At 42.3% G+C, this 24,587-nt stretch overlaps 1 protein-coding gene across 1 annotated transcript in view; it reads left to right on the top strand.

Annotated features, from left to right (window-relative positions):
- ITGA9 (integrin subunit alpha 9) overlaps positions 1-24,587 on the top strand; it is a 249,188-nt gene that overhangs the window by 9,968 nt on the left and 214,633 nt on the right. The window contains exons 2-4 of the mRNA XM_063129756.1: positions 10,680-10,807; positions 12,477-12,583; positions 18,270-18,393. Coding sequence (XP_062985826.1) covers positions 10,680-10,807; positions 12,477-12,583; positions 18,270-18,393 — 359 coding nt within the window. The remainder of the gene's footprint in view (positions 1-10,679; positions 10,808-12,476; positions 12,584-18,269; positions 18,394-24,587) is intronic.

Raw genomic sequence — 24,587 nt, 5'->3', positions numbered from 1 at the left:
GAAGATCAAACCAGTCCAAACTCCAGGAAATAAAGCCAGACTGCTCACTTGAGGGAATGATAATAAAGGCAAAACTGAAGTACTTTGGCCACATAATGAGAAGATAGGACACCCTGGAGAAGATGCTGATGCTAGGGAAAGTGGAAGGCAAAAGGAAGAGGGGCCAACCAAGGGCAAGATGGATGGATGATATTCTGGAGGTGACAGACTTGGCCTTGGAGGAGCTAGGGGTGGCAACGGCTGACAGAAAGCTCTGGCGTGGGCTGTTCCATGAAGTCACGAAGAGTCGGAAGCGACTGAACGAATAAACAACAAAATAAATGCTATAATAAATAAATAAAAATCAATGCATATGTACATTGCCATCCAAAGCCCTTCACCCCAGTCACCTTATCACGTGCTGCTAGAAGTTCCATGCTTATTGCATAAATTCACTTGTGGCTCGAAATCAGCTTCACAGTATTTTCTTTGATCTTTAATCGTGATAATCCCTAGTGGAGGTTGGTGGCTCCGATGTCAGTGGGGTGTTCAATCTGCTCTGGGTCTCAGTCAGAATCTGTCAGAACTCTAAAGGAGCTATCCACAGTGTAGAGCACTTTGGACAGCTCCTTTAGAGTTCTGACTGAAACCTGAAGCAGATTCGCTGCCTCACTGACGTCGGAGCCACCAGCCTCCACTGGTAATCCCCAAGAATTAAGAGTAGGCATCATTATCACACTTTGAATGTAGCCACTGAAGAATAGGTTGGCATAGTGAATTGGCCTTAATTAACCCAGTTGCTGGTAGGGATTAATTCGAAGCATCAAATTAATGAGCCGTTGCTCTACGTGGTCCAGTGTTTTCCTTAGCAAGGACAGTTGGGACTTAGTGGCTGAGAGAGCATGTGCACACCTGTTTCTTATGTGTCACCAAGTGGTGTTTGTGCTTTGTGAGGTTGCCTACATGCTCTGCTATTTCTTGGGAGCTACCCGACAGCCCATCATCTTGACAGCAGATGCTTCTCAATAGGAAACATGATCAGTCCTATTGCGCCGGATGGGAATAAATTCTAGCAGCCTTAACAACTTTAAGCGAGAATGGGAAGAGCAAATTCATTTCATACTGCTCGTGTTTTAAATGGCTAAAGAGCTGATCGCGGCCTTCTAAAAACAACTGTCAGCATTCAAGGCCATAACAGGAGAGGGAGAGAGATATTTCAAACAATGATTGTAAAAAAAACCTCTTCTAGTTTCTTCATAACCTTATTTACTCTGACACATTTATTCTTTGCAGAACCAAGAAGCTACAGGAGGAGCGTAAACACTCTTTCTACATGTATCGGCCATTTTGTGAAAACGTAACTCTCTGGATTGGATGGAGCTAAATTCACCTGGAACCCTTTGAATGAAAGCAGGAATAGTTGATCCCTGTACACATTCACAATGCTTGTCTGTACTTCTTTCTGATAGATGGGGCTCTATTTCTTAAAATGCTGGCCTTGGAACTGTGGCGCACTGTGGTATAAATGCAGGCATTCAGTCTGGGCTCAGGTCCTAAAATGAATTGCTGTCATTCTCTTTGATTCACAAGTGCTTTTGCGTTTTGCCTGTCAACTTCCAGTGGAGTGTTTACTGATATGGAGTTTCTTAAATAGTTTTGGGCAAAGAACAAATGGAAAGAGCTCTTTCTTATGGTGTGTGTGTGTGTGTGTGTGTGTGTGTGTGTGTGTGTGTCTGAGGGAAGGATTTTGTTTTCAAATGGTAAGTTATCAGTTTGAGAGAGGAAATGCAAAAGTAAAAATGGCTCATTTTGAGCACATATACATAGGGATTTGTGTTAAGCTAGTGTATAAACAAATTTTTTATGATATGAAGGCTGTGTCATGCCTTTAGATCAGAGGTGGGCAATGTTTGGCCAAAACATCTGGAGGATCACAAGCTGACAACCCCTGATATCTGTATCTATCTGTCTGTGTATCTATCGATACATTTTGTTGTTTATTCGTTCAGTCGTTTCCGACTCTTCGTGACTTCATGGACCAGCCCACGCCAGAGCTTTCTGTTGGCTGTCACCACCCCTAGCTCCCCCAAGGTCAAGTCTGTCACCGCCAGAATATCATCCATCCATCCTGCCCTTGGTCGGCCCCTCTTCCTTTTGCCTTCCACTTTCCCGAGCATCAGCCTCTTCTCCAGGGTATCCTGTCTTCTCATTATGTGGCCAAAGTACTTCAGTTTTGCCTTTAATACCTTCCCTCAAGTGAGCAGTCTGGCTTTATTTCCTGGAGTATGGACTGGTTTGATCTTCTTGCAGTCCAAGGCACTCTCAGAATTTTCCTCCAACACCACAGTTCAAAAGCATCTATCTTCCTTCGCTCAGCCTTCCTTATGGTCCAGCTCTCGCAGCCATAGGTTACTACGGGGAATACCATTGCTTTAACTATGCGGACCTTTGTTGTCAGTGTGGTGTCTGTGCTCTTAACTATTTTATCAAGATTTGTCATTGCTCTCCTCCCAAGAAGTAAACGCCTTCTGATTTCCTGGCTGCAGTCAGCGTCTGCAGTAATCTTTGCGCCCAGAAATACAAAGTCTGTCACTGCCTCCACGTTTTCTCCCTCTATTTGCCAGTTATCAATCAAGCTAGTTGCCATATTTTTTTTCACATTTCTTCACACAAGATCATAGGTGTGCGCAGCACATTTCATTGAGCCAGTAGGACAGATTTCATTCTGTATATTTTCTGGAAAATCTCCTTTTTTTAGATGCGGCAACAAGGACCAAATTTAGTTTGTTTGCAAGTTGAATTTGACTATTTAGTACTCTGTAGCCACGACAGAGTGTGCAAGGGTAAAATTTAGCTCGTAAGCAAACTACCTTTAGTCCTTATAGAGCTACGGAGTGATTTGCCAACAACTTTCAGTGGCAAATACGACCGGATCAAGACATGCTGAGACCCAAGATTTAAAGACCCCATACCATTAAAAAATAAATAAAGAGAAAAATATATATTACATTATAATAGAAAGGTAAACATATTTGCATACATGCATAGGCAAAGATGCAATGAGGAACAACTAAAGAGAGCTTTGGCTATTGGCGGTATAGAAATGCAATAAATAAATAAAAGATACTTCTTGCAAAAAGTTTTATTTGCAATATCAAATATCTTATGATTTCTTAATTATATGAAATTGAAGACTTTTATAGAAACGTAAGATGAAATACACAGATCAGAACTGACTTAATAGAAGTAACAGTGTAGCTTACAATGGAAAATTAATACTGGAAGGGAAGTTGAAGGGACTGGGTGTGGGACCCCCATGGTTTGGCCCATCCAGCTCTGCATGTGTTTGGACTCTGTGGTGAACCGAGACCACTTGGACCTGTGACCCCTACTCTGTGACTCCAGAATTGTGTTACTCGACTAAGGAATTCCAGCTGCAGTGTCTCTGGCTTGGCTTCCACATTTGATACAGACAGCCATAAATCTCTGCTCTTAGCTGGCAAACGCTGTCCCCTGGGCTGAAAGAGGTTCCCCATCCTTGCATCCTTGAAAGGAAGATGTAAATGGGTGTGGAGGTGTTTGAATTTGAAATGTAGAATTGTATCTTAAACCAACTGTTATTCTGATCTCTGTGTCTTCAAGGCAGTTATTACATTACAATGTCTTTTGCATGTTTATCCTTCCCCTCTTTCTCCTTGAAGCAGAGGGTGGGTGTTGAGCTGGTGTTTCCACTTGAAATGTAAAATAGTGTCCTGAACGTGCACACCAAATTTCATTCCCATATCTTGATGTTCAACCGAGATACGGCACTACAAGTGGAGAATGCCAAACAGGCAAGCAAAATCAAAGACCTTATTTAACCCAGCAAATTAATGTAATGTAGTTTGCTGCAAATGTGGCTGGCTATTTTAAAGCATGGTTATCTAGACAGTTTATTGTCCTTCTGAGATTAGGTAACAAAGCAGCATTTGCGCTATGGCTGTCTAATCACTTTTTGGCACCACTGTGGGGAGATGCACGTGTTTGGCACTCTCCGCGCCCTCCGTGCTATTCATCACTCCTTAAAGTGCTGTACTTCCTGCTAGATGCAGCACTTTTGGCATCCAAAACTGTGTATCCTGAGGGCTGCTCAGCAAGGAAGTGGCAGGAGGTACACGTAACACAGGTGCCAAGCAGAGAGGACGAGGGCAAAGGCAGAAGTGTTAAATTGAAATTACTCTGTTGGCTTCATCACTAGTTGGGACTGTCATGCTGGGTTTTCGCACTCCTGAGACTGAGGAGTGTGCATCATCTTATCCTCCAGATATGAACATTAAGGTGTTGACTGTGTAATGGGCATGCTGTGTTCCTCGCAGCCAGATGGTTACTGGGATGGGGGCTCTGAAGGTTTGTTTGCAGAAACTAAAGTCGACAACCCTTTGTATTTTTCCTCCATGCTTGCCAAGTAACTCTCTTTTGTAATGAGCTCACATAAATCCTTTCAATACGCATTTTGACGCATGCTTACAGAAGTAGTAAATCATTTTTTTCTCAAGTCCCGCTGTAGTTCCTTAATGTGGAAAAACACACATGCGCTGCGGTTTCTACATTTAGGCTTGCTTCCATGATTATTCTGAGATTATAGTTAAAATCCTGTCTCTGATTCCTTTACACAAGCAGGAAGCTCATTCAAGACTGCAGCAATTTGGAAATGAGGAAATGAGACCCTCAGTAATCAGGGGCTTTTGCAAAGCGTGGCTTCTTCCAAAATATGCCTGTTGTCTTCTATATTCCAGCATGTAGAGGCCCCGACTGATTCGAGATAGGGAGGCAAAAATACCCTGGAAGGCAGAGATATTTGCTGCCATTGCTCACCCACTCAGCTGGGATCATAGTAGGTGGATGGCAGCATTTGTGGTGACCCTCTGCAATACTGTCTGCATGGCGATGGCACCCAAATGGACCCACCACTGCTCTTTCTTGCACCAGGACATCCCAGACAGAGAAGCAACGGCAGTAACTACTAAGTGAGGGAGGCAAAATGCACAGGAAAGAAGTCCTTCCTTTCGCCTCTGCCCCCTTCGCCTCTGCCCACTGAGAAACCTTGCTGGTCTCTTCTCCACACCAGTTCTGTTTCCATCTATGTAAGGGTACTTGGCTAGTGATATTGACTGAGGTAGGGGGAAGGGGAGAGAGCAGAATATCATACTCACATCTCACAAGCACTGGTCTCTCTGCTTCCCTCTTGCCCCCACAAAGCTATTAACAGATTCCCACTTGTGTATTTTCAAGAGATGCGTGTGAAATAGTCATAAAACTTCACGAGAGTATTTGACTAGTCACGTGTCCCAGGCATTAATGTATTTATTTGTTAGATTTATATATCGCTTTCCATATTTTAAAAAATAAATATCTATTTGGCTAACTGACTTCTGGGACATTGGCAGAACACGTTAAAGAAGCACTTCTGGCTATTGGGAAATTTCAGGGGTGCATCTTAGGGCATTTCTAGGTGGTTTCTCTACTTGCTTTGTGAGAAACGATTTGGATAAAATTAATTAATTCATGACACATGTATCTTGCCTTTCCCCCCACGATGGAGTGGAACTCAAAATGGTGGGAACAGGGTCCTCAGGTGGTCTTGATCTTGAATGCAGTCTCTGACCAGACTCAGAGCCACTTAGCTTCAGTAAGGTTTCTGCATCATGGGCCTTTGGACTACATCCTGAGTTCTGTTCCAGAAGGTAACACTGGAAATAGTATGATCTGGGCAACTCATGGCTGGCATGTTTTTGTAGGTCCTTGGGCAAGAGGCCTTTACTGAGTCCTTACCCCACTTTTGCCATTACCTCACTCCACTTTACTGTCAGAACTATGAGCCCTCTGGCTGTTCAGTCAACAAGCAGAAACCCAGCCATCCAGTCAATATTTCTTTAGTATGCTAATAGTGAGCTGTCAAGCAATGCAGACACAGCAGAAGCCCAAAGGCTGCCCAAGGACCTAATTAGACTAATCTCGAGCTTTCTAATAGGGGAAGACTTCACTAGGAAAAGAGAGTTGCAGTTTAACTAACAATAGGCTGCTACACAGAACCTGAGCAGCTTTCTAAGCCCCTACTTTAGGGTGGGTCATCCCACCCCCTCTGGTGGGTGGCCAACCTGGCAGAGTGCCTGACTCATGAGGTTCGCCCTCTTGAATCAACAGCGGATTTTTGTGTCTAAAAAGATGTGCCCTTCCTCCCCTTCTGAGGGAAGCTCTCCCACAGGGTGGTGGTGGTGATATCTATACCTGACCCTCCTGATTGTTAAGCCCTTGGAAGATTCTCATTCCCTGACTCCTGGGGAATTTCCTCTCCCCACCCTGCCATCTGTCCCAACTGCCTCTGAATCTCAATCTTCAGGCTCCAAAGGGACCCTAGGCCCAATCCTGACACTATGGGTGTGTTACTCTGAATAAGTAGGAAGGGGTGGGAAACAGGGTAAAAATAATTTCTTCAGAGTCATAGAATCATAGAATAGTAGAGTCGGAAGGGGCCTATAAGGCCATCGAGTCTGACCCCCTGCTCGGTGCAGGAATCCACCCTAAAGCATCTCTGACAGATGGTTGTCCAGCTGCCTCTTGAATGCCTCCAGTGTGGGAGAGCCCACAACCTCCCTAGGTAACTGGTTCCATTGTTGTACTGCTCTAACAGTCAGGAAGTTTTTCCTGATGTCCAGCCGGAATCTGACTTCCTGCAACTTGAGCCCATTATTCCGTGTCCTGCACTCTGGGAGGATTGAGAAGAGATCCTGGCCCTCCTCTGTGTGACAACCTTTTAAGTATTTGAAGAGTGCTATCATGTCTCCCCTCAATCTCGTCTTCTCCAGGCTAAACATGCCCAGTTGTTTCAGTCTCTCTTCATAGGGCTTTGTTTCCAGACTCTTGATCATCCTGGTTGCCCTGCTCTGAACACGCTCATCTTTACTTGACTGTTTTTATGGAAAGCTTAGAGTACACAAGCTAGACAAGGACTTTGATTATCTATGTCAAACCAGAACAGAACAGTGACAGGAAACTCCTGATGCCACCCTGATACAACTAAGTTCAGAGCCATTTAGTGACTAAACCATTTAATGACACTAACCACACACCTGTCTTGTGAGAATCATCACTAAGTTGAGAGGTGTGTACCATCTGTCAGCCTGGGGGGCTTAGAGTCAAGTCTAAGTTGGCCTACTCCCCTGGTGCAGGCTATGACTAGTATGTATATAGTGTGTGTGTGCGTGTGCATGAGAGAGAGAAACAAAGTAAGAAGTAGGACTTCCTTTCCCTCTGTTGAATTTCTGCATTGGATTCGGCTGCTGCCACAAATTCCAAATCTGTAACAAAATATTGACTCAAACTCTTGAGGAATTTGTAATTATAAAAAGTTACTCCCCCCACTCTTTTTGGGGCTTCACTTTACATGCTTTCCCATGTAGTTAGTCATAGAGATTCCAGTGCAAGGGAAATGTCTTGCAAAATATTGTGGTTATGACAAAGCTTATGAAAATAAATAGCTTTCTTAAACAATAATTTGACCACATTGTGACCAATTTAGTTAAATGGAGAACAAATTGAAGATTCTCTTTTAAAACCAACATCTAAAAGCCTGGGGTTCAGTTGTGAAATCCTGTTTTACTACTAAACTGGGTTATTTAAACTAATGTTGATTAACAGTAGAGAGATTTGGGTTTGCTGCACAGATAAATGAAAAAGGACAGAGTCCAGCAAAAGATAAACACCTTTAATTGATTTAAATAAGAGATATTTAACGATGTGCTTAACTCTTCTATTGCAATCAATAGGAATTAAAAATGCTTAACTTTGGTATCAGGCCCAAAATGAATACCACTACATTTTTGTACACTTGTGTACAGCTAAATGTTTAGGTCTGTTGCAGTGCAGAAATCCATAACTAAAATTATATACTTACCATCGAGTTTAGTTTACTCAACCAGAACCATCTTTGATGAATGCGAAAATAAACTAATTTGTGACTTTCAGTGTTTTGTTTTGTTGGCATTGCTTGGAAGTCCTTCTGTTGTCCCCCCCCCCCTTTTTTTTTTTTTGATAAAATGTAAGATGATCATAAGACTGAAATTAAATTCTTTTAATTTATTCCTTGTGGATCCTAGGTTCGTGGTCATGGAATGTAAGCAGATGATATTACATTACAAATATGGTTTAAATGTTTCCAGTCCACTCCTTGTGATATGGTCAACAGCTTCAATAGGTTACAGTTCTTAAAAGCCAAGTTAGCAGTCTCTGCCAGTTGAGCTGTATACTTCTGGGTGACGTTTGCAGAGATGTCAGACTAGCTAAAAGCAGGGCTCAAGGCATTTTGGTGTCTGAAGTATAGCAGCAAATGGTGCCTCATCCCTCCAAGTCAAGGTGCATAGTAACATAGGCTGGTCTTTCATGAATGGGTGTATGGTTTCCTTAATTTCACAAACTTTATTGTTTCCCCAGCAATGGCCAGTAAGAGTTCTTTTGGGTTCCTGTCCCCACAAGTGAAAAGTGTGGGCATGGGCCCATCGAAAGTAGCTGAAACCAATATGTACCTGGATTTGACCCTTGGCTTCCTTTTTGTTATAATGGGTCATAGAAATGTTTTCCTTACCAAGCACTTATAATTTAAATCGGGGTCCCCATAGCTGGTAATATTCCCTTCAATGGTTTACTTTTCCAGAGCTCAAGGATGTCAATAAGTTAAATGAATGACATTCATTCATACTGCATGTTTAAGGGACGTGATTGACATTTTGATCTGAGCATGGTAGTCACTCATTGGCATCTGTATTTAGAGCTGCTATTTCAGACTCCCTTGTGTTTGCTTCTCAATATTCGTCAGCTTTGTAGTTTTCTATAATTTAGGTATCTAGGCCGCTAATTGTTTTCACTTGTGAAAACATTGCTCGTGAGAAGGTAGCCCCTGTCAAAATCCTGTGATTTGACAGCTTAGCCTCTGAAACTCAGGAGAAATCAAACTGTTAATGTAGCCTTTTCCTTCTTTAAAGTTTATTTTAAATACCGTTGTGTAGTTTTTCTGACCTCAGTGAAGTGAGTTAATGTCAACTCAGTAGTGGAACATATTATTGTTCACCTAAATGCTTGTTACCGTGCGTGTGTGCGTGTGCTGTAGCTTTTGAAAACACAATACTATCCTATTTTTATTTTCCAAGATTTGATAAAGAGAAGGTAAATGTTTTTGTTCTTTATACAAAGGTAATAAAGAAGAGGTAGTAGAGATGCCTTACAAAATGGGAAGTGTGTCTTATTCCAGCACAGTGAATTAAGGCACAATCCTATTGATTGCACCCTTGATGATTGGAAACCCCCAAACTCAGAGGCTTCCAATCATCCAGTGCACTAGAATTATTAGTCATGTCCTATGACTCATTAATAAGAAACATGTGTCAACTGCCAAAGATGGCAGCCCAAATGGCAGCCCAGTTATCACGTATTTCCCACTTGTCCACTGTAATGTGAAGTACAACTTCCTGTGTGTCTTGCTGACACCAGTACACTATGCCTTTCCCTTTCCCTTTCCATATGATTGGCTGCTGTTGATGAAGGGCAGGATTGGCTGTTGCTGATGGAGGGCTCATGTAAAGAAGTCAGAAGGACACAAGATACATTGTAGTACATATTATGGAGGCTAAAGATGGATCTGCACGCAAGGCTGCTATTTTTGGCAGCAGCCCTGTGGTTTCTGATTGTGTGTCATTCAGCCCTTAATACAAGAAAGGAGTGGGCAACTTGTGACCCTCCAGATGTTTTGGACTATAACTCTCATCAGCCCTGGCCAGCATAGCCAATGATGAGGAATGATCAGAGTTTAGACCAAAACATCTGTTGGACTACAAGTTGCTCACCCTTGATATAGGACAAGTGTAACAGTTTTCCTCAGCCAATTTTTACAGTGTGCATCAATGCTGTGTATGTTTACCATAAGTGCAAAAGTGGATTTCTTTATCCACATAACGCTTTCAAAATAACTTGCATTTTACTGAAAAATTGTGTGTGTGTGTGTGTGTGTGTGTGAGAGAGAGAGAGAGAGAGAGAGAGAGAGAGAGAGAGAGAGAGATCCATTCCAGGTTGCATTGCCGATATCCACTGGCATACACATGATACCAGGGTCAGCTTTACCATTATAGAGAGGGAGGAAGCCACCTCAGGTAGCTGATTTGGGGTGTCACAAGAGAGCATCAACTTCTTAATCTATATATATGCTGCCAAAGAGGGGAAAAGATACTTGTAGGAGTTTCTACCTCAGGTAGAACTAACTGGCCTTGGCTATTATGGACTTTGACCTGGGCGTGGCCTTGGCTATTATGTACAATACACACTTTTCTTTGAGATTTCTCAGACCATTTTTCTAACTGATTCATTTTTGTTCTTTTGCGTTGAGAACCCCCATATTTACAGCTGAGGGGAAATATGGCTACTGCTGTTAGTTATTCATTCCTAGAAGCTTATGTTGGGGGTGGGGTGCGGCTTTAGCTCCATCAAACACTTCATGGATTTATTGAAGGGGAATCATTGCCTTTGCTTACCACAGTGGGTGGATGCAGACAGGATCACTTCTTCACAAGGCGAGTGGGAAAACGTAGTTTGTCAAGACAAGAGCTGTCACTGTGAAACTTATGTATTCGTTTCTTGTAATGTTAATGAAACATTCCTTTGCTCTTAATTTCCAGGGTCTTGGTTGGTGCCCCAAAGGCAGATTCTAAATACAGTGCCTCTCTTAAGTCCCCAGGAGCTGTGTTTAAATGTCGTGTTCACACTAATCCTGATAGGAGGTGCACAGAACTGGATATGGGTCGAGGTATGTATGTGTAGACCTTGTTTAGAGTGTATACATATGAAATCACTTTGCTTTGGAAGTCTTCTCTTCCCAAGAGTTGTAGGGCTTTCTTGCATGGGAAATATCTTCTGGCCCTTCTTTGATTTCTAGTGCCAATGTGGGTTTACAACAAAAGAAATGGCCTTCATAAAAGCAGGAACTAGTTGGCATGGGAAGATGTCATGCTGATGTCACCCATTTCAATGTCTAGTACATGTCCCTACCTTGCTCTTCCACCTTAAGGTAGATGTGTGGACTGAATGTGGCATAAAAATGGGCATGTTTTCTGAATCACAAATACATCTAACTCCCCAATCCAGCCTCCCCCCCCCCCATTTTCCCCTCCTCAACCCCATCAGCATCAGGTGTCGATGTACCTTGGGGCTTTGATCCAAAGGCTCTCTGAAGTTCCAGCTATTCCTGGAACATTTGCCCTTCTTGATTCTTCTTCCTGTCCTCTTGATATTGCTTCTGGGGTTCATGCAATGCTGGTAGTGTTCCTGGGGATCTGTGCATCAAGGCTCCTGGGAATTTGCACTGTCCATTGAGAGCCCTCTATATCTGTGCTTGATCAAGACGGATTGGACAGAAGAAGATTCTTTCTCAATGTAACGCCACCACCCATAAGGCACAAACAGGAGAGTATCTTAAAAGTCAATCTCCTTTGCCAGTGACTTCAGTAGGGCAATAACAATATGGTGCACGTTTCCTGTGGAATGGCTAATTATATAGATCAAGGTTGTGGGACCTGTGCATGTGGCCTGTGGAGCTTTCTTGGGTTCCTTCAGGGGGCAAGGGTAGCCTCCAAGCCCCGCCCCTGGAGGAACCTCAGTGGAGATAACAGCAGGCGTGTGGGCGGCAGTATACAAGATAAAATAAAAACAAAATAAAACACATTAAAATAGATTTGTAAAAGAAGCACAGTGAACTGTGGCTGGTCATCAAGGGAAGGCTTTCCGGAACAATGACATTTTCAAGAGGCGCCGAAAGGAATAGAAAGTTGGTGCCTGCCTGACCTCCAGAGGCAGGGAATTCCATAGGAGGTGGACTACCATGCTGAAGGCTCTTCCCCAAGTGGACTCCAGAGGATGGGTCTATGTGGAACCACCAGGAGCATGCCTTTGGATGACCTCAGTGATCAGGCAGGTTGGTCTCGGGCAGGTTGAGAAGGCTCTCTCTCAGGTATCCTGGTCCCAAGCTGTTTAGAGCTTTGTACACTAGTACAAGAACCTTAAACCTGACCCAGTGGCGAATAGGCATCCAGTGCAGTTCCCTCAGCAAAGGAGTTACATGCTGGAAAGGGGCAGCTCCGGACAACAGCCAAGCTGCAGCATTCTGCAGTAGCTTCAGCTTCCGGAGCAGCTTTAAGGGCAGCCCCACATAGAGTGCATTGCAGTAATACAAAGTACTGCAATGCACACATAGAGTGCATTGCAGTAATCCAACCTCCAATGAGGTTACCAGTGCCTGTACCACCATGGCCAAGCTATCCATGTTGACGATGGTATTATTCTAACATAAGATCATCCTGATTCCACCAGATATGCTAGCTGTAAATTAATTGGAGTGAGCATTTCCTGTGGATATTCCGGCATTGAACATCATGTTTATCCCTGATGAACTTTCACCCTTCTTCCTGCATTTGTTTTAGCTAATGTTCAGGGAGTGCCCTGCGGGAAGACATGTAAAGAGGACAGAGATGAAGAATGGATGGGTGTAAGTCTGGCAAGGCAGCCCACGGCTGCAGGAAGTATACTGGTACGTTCGCCTTTCCCTTGATCTCATTCAAGTGTGAAGTGTCACATTGTTACCAATAGTAAACGTGTGTAAATTAATGTGCTTTCCTGATGACGGACGGAGTCCAGCTAACTTTGTAATCACTTCCTTTAAGATGAAGGAAAATTGGATCCCAGGGACAAAGCTTGCTTCTTGACAGAAAGCTTCAGAGCACTGACACCTGCTTCTGTCACCCCTGAAGGCTTCCTTTTAAAAGCGACGGAAGCTTTAAGACTTGGAACAGCATAAATGGCACTTTGTGTTCCTGTAAAAGAGTCTTTTCTTCTTCCTTTTTTTTTTTAAAAAAATATGAAATTACATGTATGGATAGAGATATTAGATGCATTATGCCTAATAACATAATTTTACAAGAAACATTAAATGTATATATAGGCCAAATATTAAGCAAGTCATTACTGGAGGATGCATATTTTTGTGGGTGACCTGCTGATGCCAGAAGTATTGAAATCAGCAGGAATAGATGGTTCTCTGGGATCAAGTGCCTGAGTCATGACGGTGAATGGGTACCTTTTATAGTTCTGCAAAAGAATGGTGTGATTTCTCTCACCCAATGTAACCCATGTTTGCCACATCATTAGAATGTAGAAGCCTCCTTCACATGCTACTTGCATAAAGGCGTAGAGGGTCTTGTAGGAGGGTTGGGGGGAGGGAATTGCACCTGTAGCATTGTCCCTGATGTTGCACAGCTCCTACCATCTCTGCCCTCACTGTCCACATGTTATTGTGGATGACTGAAGTGGAGAAAGGTTGATGCATAGATTTCCACATATGGAGGTTTCTCCAGATTCTGAAATCCTGTGCAATCAAGGTTCCAGGATCTGGGGAAGACCCCTGACCATGAGGCTTTTAATGCATGGGTAGAGAGGGCAAGGGCAGTGAGGCAGAGGTTGGAAGCAACCGTGTGAGCTCCGTGGCAGGGCTGGAGGCACAAGCCTGCAGCCCCTATCAAGATGCTTTGCCTCTTCACGTAAGTAACATGTGAAGGCAGCTATGGTGTGTCATAGGCCCCAGCGAGTACCCCAAGCAGAGCTGAGCTGAAACTTCTAATAGTATTTTGCCAAGATTTTTGGCAGTACCCCAAAACACCTCTCACTTTTGGCGCTTCAGCTGCAAAAACACTTGCTTATTTATTTACATTTCTGTGGCCTTCACTTGCTTTATTTATGCAAGACCCCTCAAAATGGTCTAAGGTCTCTGCACAATTGCAGTTTATGTGCAGTGTATGTTTTACAAATGGTAATATGTGTATTTAGGAGGGAAAGTTTATCCATTCTGCTCCTCTACCACATGAATCCTGTAGCTGGCTCTGGTATATATGAACCAAGTCTAAATGAATTTTGTGGTGGAGTCAGAGGCTGGGTTCACACAACACGCTAACCCACCCAGTGTGGGTTGTTATCGAACGGTGCTTTTTCCACAGGGTGGATTATCACATTGACTCAGTGCAGTGCGTTATCTGTGGGGTTGCTTATTAACCATGCAGTGTGGCTTGTTAGCCATCCAGAACAACCCAACAATGCATTCTCAAAGTGGTTTGTTTGAGAAAAATAAACCACACTTCATACTTAACAGGCCACCCACGCTGCATTCAGACAACATGATCACCCAGCCTGTGGAAAATGCATAATATTCAGATAACCCAACTTCAGTTTGTTAATTTCTATCCAAAAATCAAAACTGGAGGATGTTTGGAGCCAATCTAGTGTCATATTTAATGGAAGTAATTTTGATTCTGATGAAAGTATGTTAATAGTCTCTTTGTATTGATTTCTTTGGTTAAATCCACTTACAAAGAGGCACAAGTATGCTAAGTACTCAAGTATGCTATTCTTCTGTTAAATATCAGTTTAGGATAGAAGGCTAAATGAAAGATCAGAGATTAATAAGAGGCTGACAGCATAAGCTTTAAATATGATTTTAGAAAGTCTCTTGGATTTTGAAGTATCAACATTAGAATTGGTGTTTGTATTAATTCAAGTGTTTTAATAACACAACAGAAGTTCCCGGCTCTCCTGTGCTATGACAGTAACATTTATTCTCTTACTTGTACTGGAAAAGCAACTGGTGACAGTGCAGTAAAACGTGGGAGGAAGCCTCACGTTCTTTAATTTTATTTTTTCAAGCACCTGCCCAATTTATCATGCAGTTTATCCTCCTCCTCCTCCAAAGTACTGCCATTTTTTTTAAAAAATGCACATGACTGGCAGTACATATCTACTCAGAGGTAAGTCCCAATGTGTTCAACAGGGTTTACTCTCTGATAAGTGGTTATAGGATTGCATCCTCATGGTATAAATTCAGAGTCACTTTCTCCATCTATATGGCTGGATTTCAGATTCCACATTCTAAGTGGTGGAGGAGGATGTTATTGTCAAATTCCAAATCTGCATTCATCTCTTCATGTTTGGGAACGTGAAACCACATAGGAGTCTCATTGTTTAAGAAAACACCAAGAGCTTAGTGAATGGTCTGGGAACATCCAATGTTTAATTGCTGAAGCTAATCAGGTGTGGAGTTGTTCATTAACCTGGAGAAGAGTCCTCCAGCATGCAAGATAAAGCATCTGAACTGAACTTCATTAGAACTTTAGTCAGTTCACTGAACTTAGTTTGCTGGCTCTTTTTGCCAGTGTCAAGGACAGAGGTCCCAAAGCTCTTTAGGGCACATTTGGAATGTTGAGAGTGTCATGGACATTCTCACAAAATGGCTGCCACAAGGGCCTTGCCAATTCACAAAACCACCTTTTTCTGTTCCGACATTCATTTCACAAAAGGCAAACAATTGATGCTCAGAGACATGGGGCCCAGAGGCATTCATGGAAATGAAGATGGCGCTGGAGGTTGACACTTCACTTACCAACAGGCCAGCCTCCCAGTTATTTTTTTTATAATTAAAAACATCTTTAAAAATAAAATAAAAATCAGGAGGTGGTAGGGAGCCTGGCTGGCATCAAAAGAGGTGTCCGTTGTGCCAAGGCTCAAACCATTGGATTTCCAAGAGAGCTGGTGTTTATATGTGTGTATATATGTGTATATATATATATATATATATATATATATATATATATATATGTGTGTGTGTGTGTGTGTGTGTGTGTGTGTGTGTGTGTGTGTGTGTGTATATATGTATATATATTAAACATATTTATAACTCACTGTTCAAGTCAAAACAAAGGCCCTATGGTTGGATTTTGTTGTTGTGTTTATTGCTATTTTACTGTGTTTACGTTTTTCTCGCTTTTAATATATTAACTGTTTTTATGTGTTTTTATTGGTGTAAGCCACCTTGGGAGGGCTTCTGCTCTGCAGCCAAGAAATATTTGAAAGAAACAAACAAAGAAAGAAAAGGCGGTGTGCCAATAAATAAAATGAAAAAGAAATTCAAAACCATGAGCAAGATTAATAGCAAAACTATCGTTAAAACCTCAGAAAGCAGAATCAACCCCATATTAAAAAATCATCCAAAGATGAACAGAACAAATATGTCAAAAAGTGAGCAAGCCTCACTTCTCTGGAGGAGGGAATCCCACAATTCAGGTTCTGCATCCTGGTGTAAACGATCTTGAGCTCTAGGCACAGGCAGTCTGATCAGGTGAAAGACAGTTTCCTGCATTCCAGTGTCAGCAGCCTTGTTTTACCTTTCTGGCTATATATTTCAGGTCTGAATTTGCCATCCATGAAAGACAGAATCCATTTTTCCTCCTCCCCTCTCCCCCCCCCTTTGCCTTAATTCCCCTCACCCTGATACCAGCCCCATTTGCAGCCATCTGCAATACCCCAAGAGAGTTTAAATGGGGGTAAGCGATGCAGGTCATTGGCAGTTTCTCCTGATGTAGAAAATAAATATATAAAAATTAAGAATAATACTATCATGAGACTTCGCCATAATTTAAAGGGGCCTTCTGTTGCTACGATTTGTATTGGCTATAAATTTTCATTGTATTCAAAATTCTTTCCTCCTTGCGACATCTTCTCTTCTCCAGTTTCCTCAGGAGACGCACAGAAAGTTGGCCTTAGCATTGTATGTCTGTAGGATACTGTCTTCCATTAAAATGTATATCTGCCTTTTGTATTCACAGTGGAAATGCTCCACGAGAGAAGCTATTTCCTGAACACTCTAGATATAAATATTTCATGATTATTATTTTTTTTAAATCTAAATGCAGCATGTTTAGGGAATTAAAACCATAACTGGGGCGGCTTAAAAGAGCAAATAAGTTGAGTTCAGTTTCTTATGAGTTTCCTTACATACATCTGGCCATCAAAGCGGACTGCCATTATAAACATCCTTTGCAGAATTGCATTCCTCATTCTGACGAAAGAGGACTTCACAGAGATACTTAGGGCCAGGGGCATCAATAGGTTGGTGTGATAAATATCTTAATTCACTAAATAACTGCATTTACATGAGCACAGTATGTCCAATAGCAATAAATCGGAAGCTGGTGTGACCAGTGTTGATAACGCTACTTAGTTGTGACAGTATAAAGAAACCATAATATATGCTTTTAAAATACATTCCTTTTTTTTTTTTTTGCAATGTAGTCTTAAATATATACAAGGAGGGCCCTTAAAACTTTGTTGAGAATCTTGTTTTTGCCACTGAAATCTAGTTTGGTTCCCCTTGCTCTAAGTAGCTGGGGGGTTGGGGCTAGCCCAAGGCTTTTTGCCTCCTGAGGTGAAGGATAAGATAGTGCCCCTCCCCTGTTCCATGTTTAGAAGCTAACCAGATTGACAGTTGAACCTTAATTCAACACTGGCTATGGGAGAGTTTCCTCTACCACATCTCCTTACTAACAAGGCACAGCTTGCAAGGTGGCACGTTAGCTGCTCTAAATGTAGGGTGACCATATGAAAAGGAAGACTGGGCTCCTGTATCTTTAACACTTGAACAGCAAAGGGAATTTCAGCAGGTGTCATTTGTATGCAGGCAGCACCTGGCAAAATTCCCTCTTCATCACAACAGTGAAAGCTGCAGGAGCCCTGCCCTCTTTTGTATCTGGTCACTCTAGTATAGTTTCTGCAGCTTTCACTGTTGTGATGAAGAAGGAATTTCACCAGCCCCCCATTATGTGACTAGCCGTATTCACCATGGGAGCCATTTTGTGGTGGTGCTCACAGCAATTTCTCAAATTCCCAAATGTGCCCATGGGTCCAAAAAGATTGGGGACCCCTGCCGAAAAGGATAATGTCTTTTTAAAGAATGGAGACATGCACAGTAGCCTATAAGAGTGATGGGGAAACAGTAGTCCTCCAGAATTTGTTGAAATACAGCTCCCATAATCCAGTAGTTGTTCCTGATGGCAGTTAAGGGAGTGAGGACATCTGGAGGGCACAACTCCTTATAGACTTACCCCTAGTCTATAAAGATATTGAAGGTAATTTGACAAGTGTCATCATTTCCTGTGGTGTACACACTAACTACCTTTGTCCTGCTGTTGCTTCTGATCAAGGAGGGTCAAATTGGGTTTGCAAGTTTCTGAAGTGCCAGGCAAGACCTATGAATGGAAGTGATGATGGGATACATGTATATAGAACTAGGAATGATCCCTCTATCCTACTATCTTCAACTCACTGGACAAAAATAAAGCCACAGATATTTCTGGAAGAGGTGTAATTCTCTTTTTCATGTGCGTTGTTCCCCTTAGGCCTGTGCACACCGTTGGAAAAATGTCTACTATGAGACAGAGTACATCCTTCCACATGGCTTTTGCAACATCATCCCACCCAATCTAGGCTCCAATGGTAAAAAGTTAATGCCATGCTATGAAGGTAAGGGGGTATTTTTTATTCTTATATGTTACTATTACTTGTAAATACGGCATGTGCCTGGAGATTGTTTGCATTTCAACTTATTATCAACAGGCTTGCAGACTTAACAAATATTTATTATCAAATTATTCTGAAAGCGTTTGCAGACTTAACAACTATTTGGGGGAGAATTGTCTGGTTTTGGTTCCGTGTTTGGAGTCATGAGTACAGCTCATCTGTAATGAAATGAAAGGGAGCCATAAAATCTTCCCACTTCGAGGATGGTTTTGGTTTGCTTTTCCTCTTTGTTGCCAGGATCAGCCTTGAGGGACTAAGAAGATTCATACCGATCATACAATATTTGCCTTTTATTACGCTCCCAAACTCATAGATAGAGGCCATCAATGGTGTATGTGTGTGTGGATGTGTTTTTTTTGTGTGTGTGTGTGTGTTTTGGTATGCATCATCTTTTGTATGTGGAAAACTACCCCAACAACAAGATATTAGTCAGGAATTGCTATAAAAATAGTGCCTGGACCCAAGATCTCTGAAGCAGCCAGTGGAAAATTGGCAGTTTTAGTATAGCCTACTGCACATTCTATTGTGCTGCAAACTGGATTGAAAATTGGGGACTTGCTAGCGTTGTGTGACAGCTGCCAAACTGCACTGTCGCATGGGGTGACTGAGTTTGCTTTGGGTGAACTCTGTAACTTTCAGCTTTTAAATGCAGTTAATTAGCTCCATCTTCCACTAAAAAAGATGGCTGCAGTCCATTGCTCAGAAGGAGTCATGGTTTAAAATTGACAGGGATCCTCCCTTCCTATAATAATCCTTTTTAATGCACCCTCCAGGAAGAAATAATGAAATCCTTGGCTGGGAGTCTGCAGCTAAAGAAGGGCTGAATGGAAACCGAGAGTGGGATAGAACCAGGACAGGCTGCAATATAACTACAAAACAGTGGCCCAGTGCTTCCTGGATGGAAGGTTTTGAACTAGCCAGATTTCTGTGCACTTTTTCCTGTGATAATGAAGTCTCAGATTGGTATGAGGTCTTCAGTTAGAGAGTGCGTATCCAAAGTCATATACAGCTGGCTCAGATTCAACAAAGACCTCCACTTAATAGCTCTATTTGTATGCTCCTCGTGTAGACATCCATGGTGAAAGGAGCAATGGAGCTCCTTTAGCCCCACCTCCAAATCTCATTGAGCTCCGCCTCCAAATCTTGTGAGCCCTGCCTCCAAAGTCATGCCACTCCTTCTATCCCCCTCTGTCACTGTCTCCATGCTCAGCAAAACTTCTGCAGCAAAGAGCCTCTTGTATTGTGGGTGTCCCTCATGAGATTTAGAACTTTGATTACTCAGGATTCTAAATCACATGAGTTTAGGAACCTGCACCCCACACCCTAGAAGTTACTTACTCAACTCCACGGTATCCCACAGTCACACAATGGTGGAGTTAAAACATGTTGTGAGGGGAGTACCTCCTAAAAACTCAACCGTTGAGTGGAGTTTTCTCAGGGCGTTGACTAACGTGTTGTCTGAACTGAGCCTAAATGTTGTTTTTTCCTTTGAAAATCACACCATACCAAAAACAAATGCATCACAGCCCAACACACAGAGAAAGCGGTATATGGCTTGAATGCATTATATGTGGCTTCTAGCCAGTCAGGAAACCTGGAAGCCAGTCACTGTTTGGAATATCCTGCAAAATGACAGAGAACACTGGGCCTAGTTTTATACTTACGAGGCCTTTTAGGTTGGCCAATTGTTTAAGCCATTCACTTAATTCACCTCCCTGTCCCCTCTTTCTCTGTCTGCTTAGGCTGCTGGGTCACCTGAATCAGCCTCCTATTTTGTGCCTGGTTTCTCCTACCCTGTCCTTTCTCAAACCCCATTCCATCCCCACCCAACCACCCCACTGCTTTCTAAAAAAAATTGGGTGGAGCTTTGACTGATGCATTAATTGACTCAGCCTGCCTCTTGAAAGTTTCTTGCTGGTTTAGGCTTTTGTTCTTCCTTTGTTTAGGCTGCTGTGTCACCTGAGTCAGGCTGCTATTTTGTGGCTGTTTATTTTTTTCCTATTCCAAACTGCTTTATTTTAATATGGAGCTTTGGCTGGTGGGCCACCTGACTCAGCTTGCTGCTATGAAAGCCTGGCAGGTTGATGGGGGTGGGATGGGGGGGAGGCATGTTAGACAGCTGGGGATGATCAAGGCAGGTGCAGGATCTACACTACTGCTTTCAAACGGTTTATAACAGTACTGACAACTGTTGGGGCCCAGGAAACACTGAAATATGCAGTTTTCAAACCGTCACATCCAGCTTGGTGCAGGTCTAGCTTTATAGTTTTTGGGAGTGAGTAAACTGGGGAGTTTAGCATCAGACTGCTCTAAGAGGCAAAGAGGGAGTGGATTTTGAGCTAAGTTTTGTAGCTTGTTTGAATGGTTCCCCCCCCCAAAATACTCAATCTTTGTTTCCCTGACCCAGCCTGCTATTTTGTATTTGTGCACATGTGGGTTTTTTCTTTTCTTTTTTCAAACTGTTTTTTTTTAAATAGCTACAACAACTTGGGATTTAGCTTTGGCTGGTGGGTTATGTGATTCTCAGATGCTGCAGGATATCTTTTAAAGGCATACAGTTGGTAATTGAGGAAATAAGCACGGGAACATAAAAACCAAAGCAGATTAGTGCATTGCAATCTTCGACACAGTCATACTGAACGAGCAATAGATATCATCCAAAATGACCTTGGGAATGACATTCTACTGATAAACATCCCCCCAAGAAGAGAAAGCCTGGAGAGAATATGACATTCCTTTATCTCCCCCTGCCACTTCAGGAAAAAAAAAAGTTTAGTTTTAATAAACAAATACAAATCTGATCTTTGCAAAGTTTGCCTAACCATATAAATAACTGTGTTATGTGGCTTAGTTGGAAAATGCTGGAAGTCCAAATTTAGCTGCCCATTTTCCCTAATGTATTTCATACTTTCCCAGTAATTTGCTTTTTTTAAAAAATTGTCGGAGGACCTCTGAATAGACAGTCTTAACACAAAATAACTGCTGCTTTCTCAAAAGTGACTTTGGATGTGACATTGATGACAGAACGGCCGGAAAGCACAAGATGCACAAATGGAGGTGTCTGTGGGCTGTGTGTTTGGCAAACTGATTCCAAATTTTTGTTTTGGTTGCAATACAGATGAGACGAGATAGCAGTCACAAGACCTTGTGCTTCTCCCTCTGCATCGCTGTTTTGTGCCTCGGGCTTTTCTCTGTTGCTCTTTCTGTTGCGCTCTTATGACAACAGTTACCAAGGTAAACTGTCCAAAATACCCTTTATTAAGACCAACCAAAATGTGATTAAAGAGTGTGGAAGCTTTCAAGTTCTTCAGAACTCTTCATTATACAAAAAGCCAGGGATAGGAAAAGAGAAGAAACAGAAAAGGCCAAAATTTAAGCCATAAATAGTGGCCATGAACTCTGATTTTGCAGGATTCCAGGGGACAAAACACATATTACTTCTGCGTCTAGCAGTTAAATCTTTTCTCACTTTTACTCTAGAGTAGGCAGAGAGCACTAGGGGCAGATCTACACCAAACAGGATATGACACCTTGAAAACGTTTTGAAAACTATATAGAGAGTGTGGCCTGGGCCCCAACAGTTGTCAGTACTGTTATAAACTGTTTTAAAGCAGTAGTGTAGATCCTTCCCTAATCTGGATTAAGACTCTAGCATGGGGGACAGGGGGACTTTTAAGATTTGGATTAGGTGCCCTGCACCAACCCTAGAATTAAAAAACACACACCTGTGGCTGCTAATCACAGATGTAAAAGAATGTTAGTTTTGTCCCTAAATCCAGTTGAGCAGAGACGTCTTGCTGTTGCAGATGTTTGCTTCCAAGTTGTGGAGGCCTAACAAGGACACAGTTGGGGTGGAGCTAGAGTGCTTGCCTTCACTTTCCTCTACTACATGAGTAACTTGAACACCTGAATAGGGCTACAGCATACTTTATACGGTTGGGTTTGGCAGGAATGTGAAAATGCCAGTTCTGCCTATTTCGATAATAGTCCTGCATGATGTTCTATGTCGATTCTAAATTTCAGGCAGCCTTCTGTTGCATCAGGGAGCACACTGAGATTGCTTAGCTTTAGTAGCAAAGGCAACCTCAGATCAATGTTGATGACCATCTGATTTATGCTGTGTTTCAGTTTGATGGGCCTTAAAAATGAAAGCCTAATCTTAATGAAACAAAAAGGTTTTTATTTCATTTCTTTTATAGTGGATATAGAGGATTTGTTAAAAGTGCTGGTTGGTCCAGTTACTATTTCTTTTTCTTTCTTTCTTTTATGTAGAGAGCTTCTGTGGTGAGGTTTATTATTAAGTTCTTGTGGTCTGTGAGACCATGAGGAATGCATTTGGTTTCGAAGACACAATCTGCAAAGTGATTCCGTGTACATTCTTTGTAATTTAGCAATGAGTTGGTGGTTGGCTGTTCCACAGTGTTACCAGGCTACATAGTGGGTGTTTTTAGAAACTAAAGTATACTGCTTTCCCCGCTAAAATCTCAGTTACTCTGGGAATATGTTGCAAGAAGCAGGAAGTGGGTTTTTTCCCCACAGAATGGCACACCGATTTGAATGTGAATTTCAGAAGTTCATCCATGCAAAACTCTGGTCTAGATTGGAACCCCGAAATGTTTGGAGATTCAGAGCTACGCTGCACATTTAAGCTGATTCCACATTGGCTTTATTTGTTTTTATTTTCTTCAAATAAATCTGAGAGTTGTTCTGTGAGCGTATGAGAGTATTTAAAAGATTCTTTGCTAATAATTTCCTTCGCGGGATTACATCCTTTTCCTCATTACATCCTTCGCGGAATAATTCCTTCGCAGAAACCTTTAAGCAAGTTTGAAAGTTAGTTTAAATTTGTAGGGTGGATGTACCCCAAGTTTCTGAAATTCTTTCCAAGGCAAGTGGTAATGAAGGAGAAAATTAAATTAAATAAACAACTGGAATAAAGTTATTGTCATGGAAATCTTACTGGATACACTGGGAATATGTTGCAAGAAGTAGGAAGTGGGATTGCCCTCGCCCCCACCGAATGGCACACTTATTATTATTATTATTATTATTATTATTTATTTATTTATATAGCACCATCAATGTACATGGTGCTGTACAGATTACACAGTAAATAGCAAGACCCTGCCGCATAGGCTTACAATCTAATAAAGTTGTAGTAAACAATAAGGAGGGAAAGAGAATGCAAACAGGCACAGGGTAGGGTAAACAGGCACCGGGTAGGGTGAAGCTAACAGTATAGAGTCAGAACAAACAATATTTAAAAGCTATAGGGAACAGAAAAGTTTTTAGCTGAGCATCACAGCCCACTGCTTCCACGCCACGTCTAGGGGACCGGACCGACCACTTTAGAGGAACCCAAAGCCAAGCCCCCCCTACTCACAGCTGTTGCACTTGTGGGTTGTTTGAATGTGAATTTCAGCAGTTAGGAAGCTAGACAACAATTTTATTCTGTCTCCAACAGGAACAGTACCGACATGGGGAACTCCTAACACCATCCAGATACAACTAGGTTCAATGCCGTCTAGTTACTGAACCATATGTGACATTATCCACTCAATTATTTTACTTATTTGTTTAGCTAGTTATAAATGTGTACACTTCCAAGCATGGCTCTGTGGAACTCCCAGGATGAGTTTATTTATTTCACTTCTGTACATTGAGTACACTTACATAGTGGCTAAATTTTCAAAGCGCCGTGCAAGATATCCCTTCCTGTAGGCTCACAGTCTAATATAGGTGATACAAAAGGAAAAAAAGAATGGGAGAGAAGAGGAAAGCAAGCGCTGGAGGAGGAGGAGGAGGTCATGCTCTGAATGGGGTCTGAATAGGGCCGTGGGTGTTCTGTCTGGCAGGGCGAGGCAAAGCAAAGTTTCCAGCAGCTGCTCCTTCTCTGGTCAATTTACGGGGCCAGGTTGGTCTGTCCCTTGTCATGATCCTATTGGGAAGCAGGGGCTGCAGCCTCCCAGTGGCCCTTGGTCCCCTGACTGACCCTTGGCCAGAATGTATGCCCAAGGCTCTCCCAGGACAACTGTCAGCTGGAGCTGATGATGTAGTTATAATGCGTACAGCCTCATTTTCAGGTTATATTGAAGGAAACAGGATAGGAATTCAGATAGTGGAGGCTGGTGCCTCCA

This window comes from Elgaria multicarinata, chromosome 1 (assembly GCF_023053635.1).
Source record: "Elgaria multicarinata webbii isolate HBS135686 ecotype San Diego chromosome 1, rElgMul1.1.pri, whole genome shotgun sequence".
Classification (NCBI taxonomy): Eukaryota; Metazoa; Chordata; class Lepidosauria; order Squamata; family Anguidae; genus Elgaria; species Elgaria multicarinata.
The sequence above is the reverse complement of the archived record's forward strand: the minus strand, read 5'-3'. Positions and strand labels throughout refer to the sequence as shown.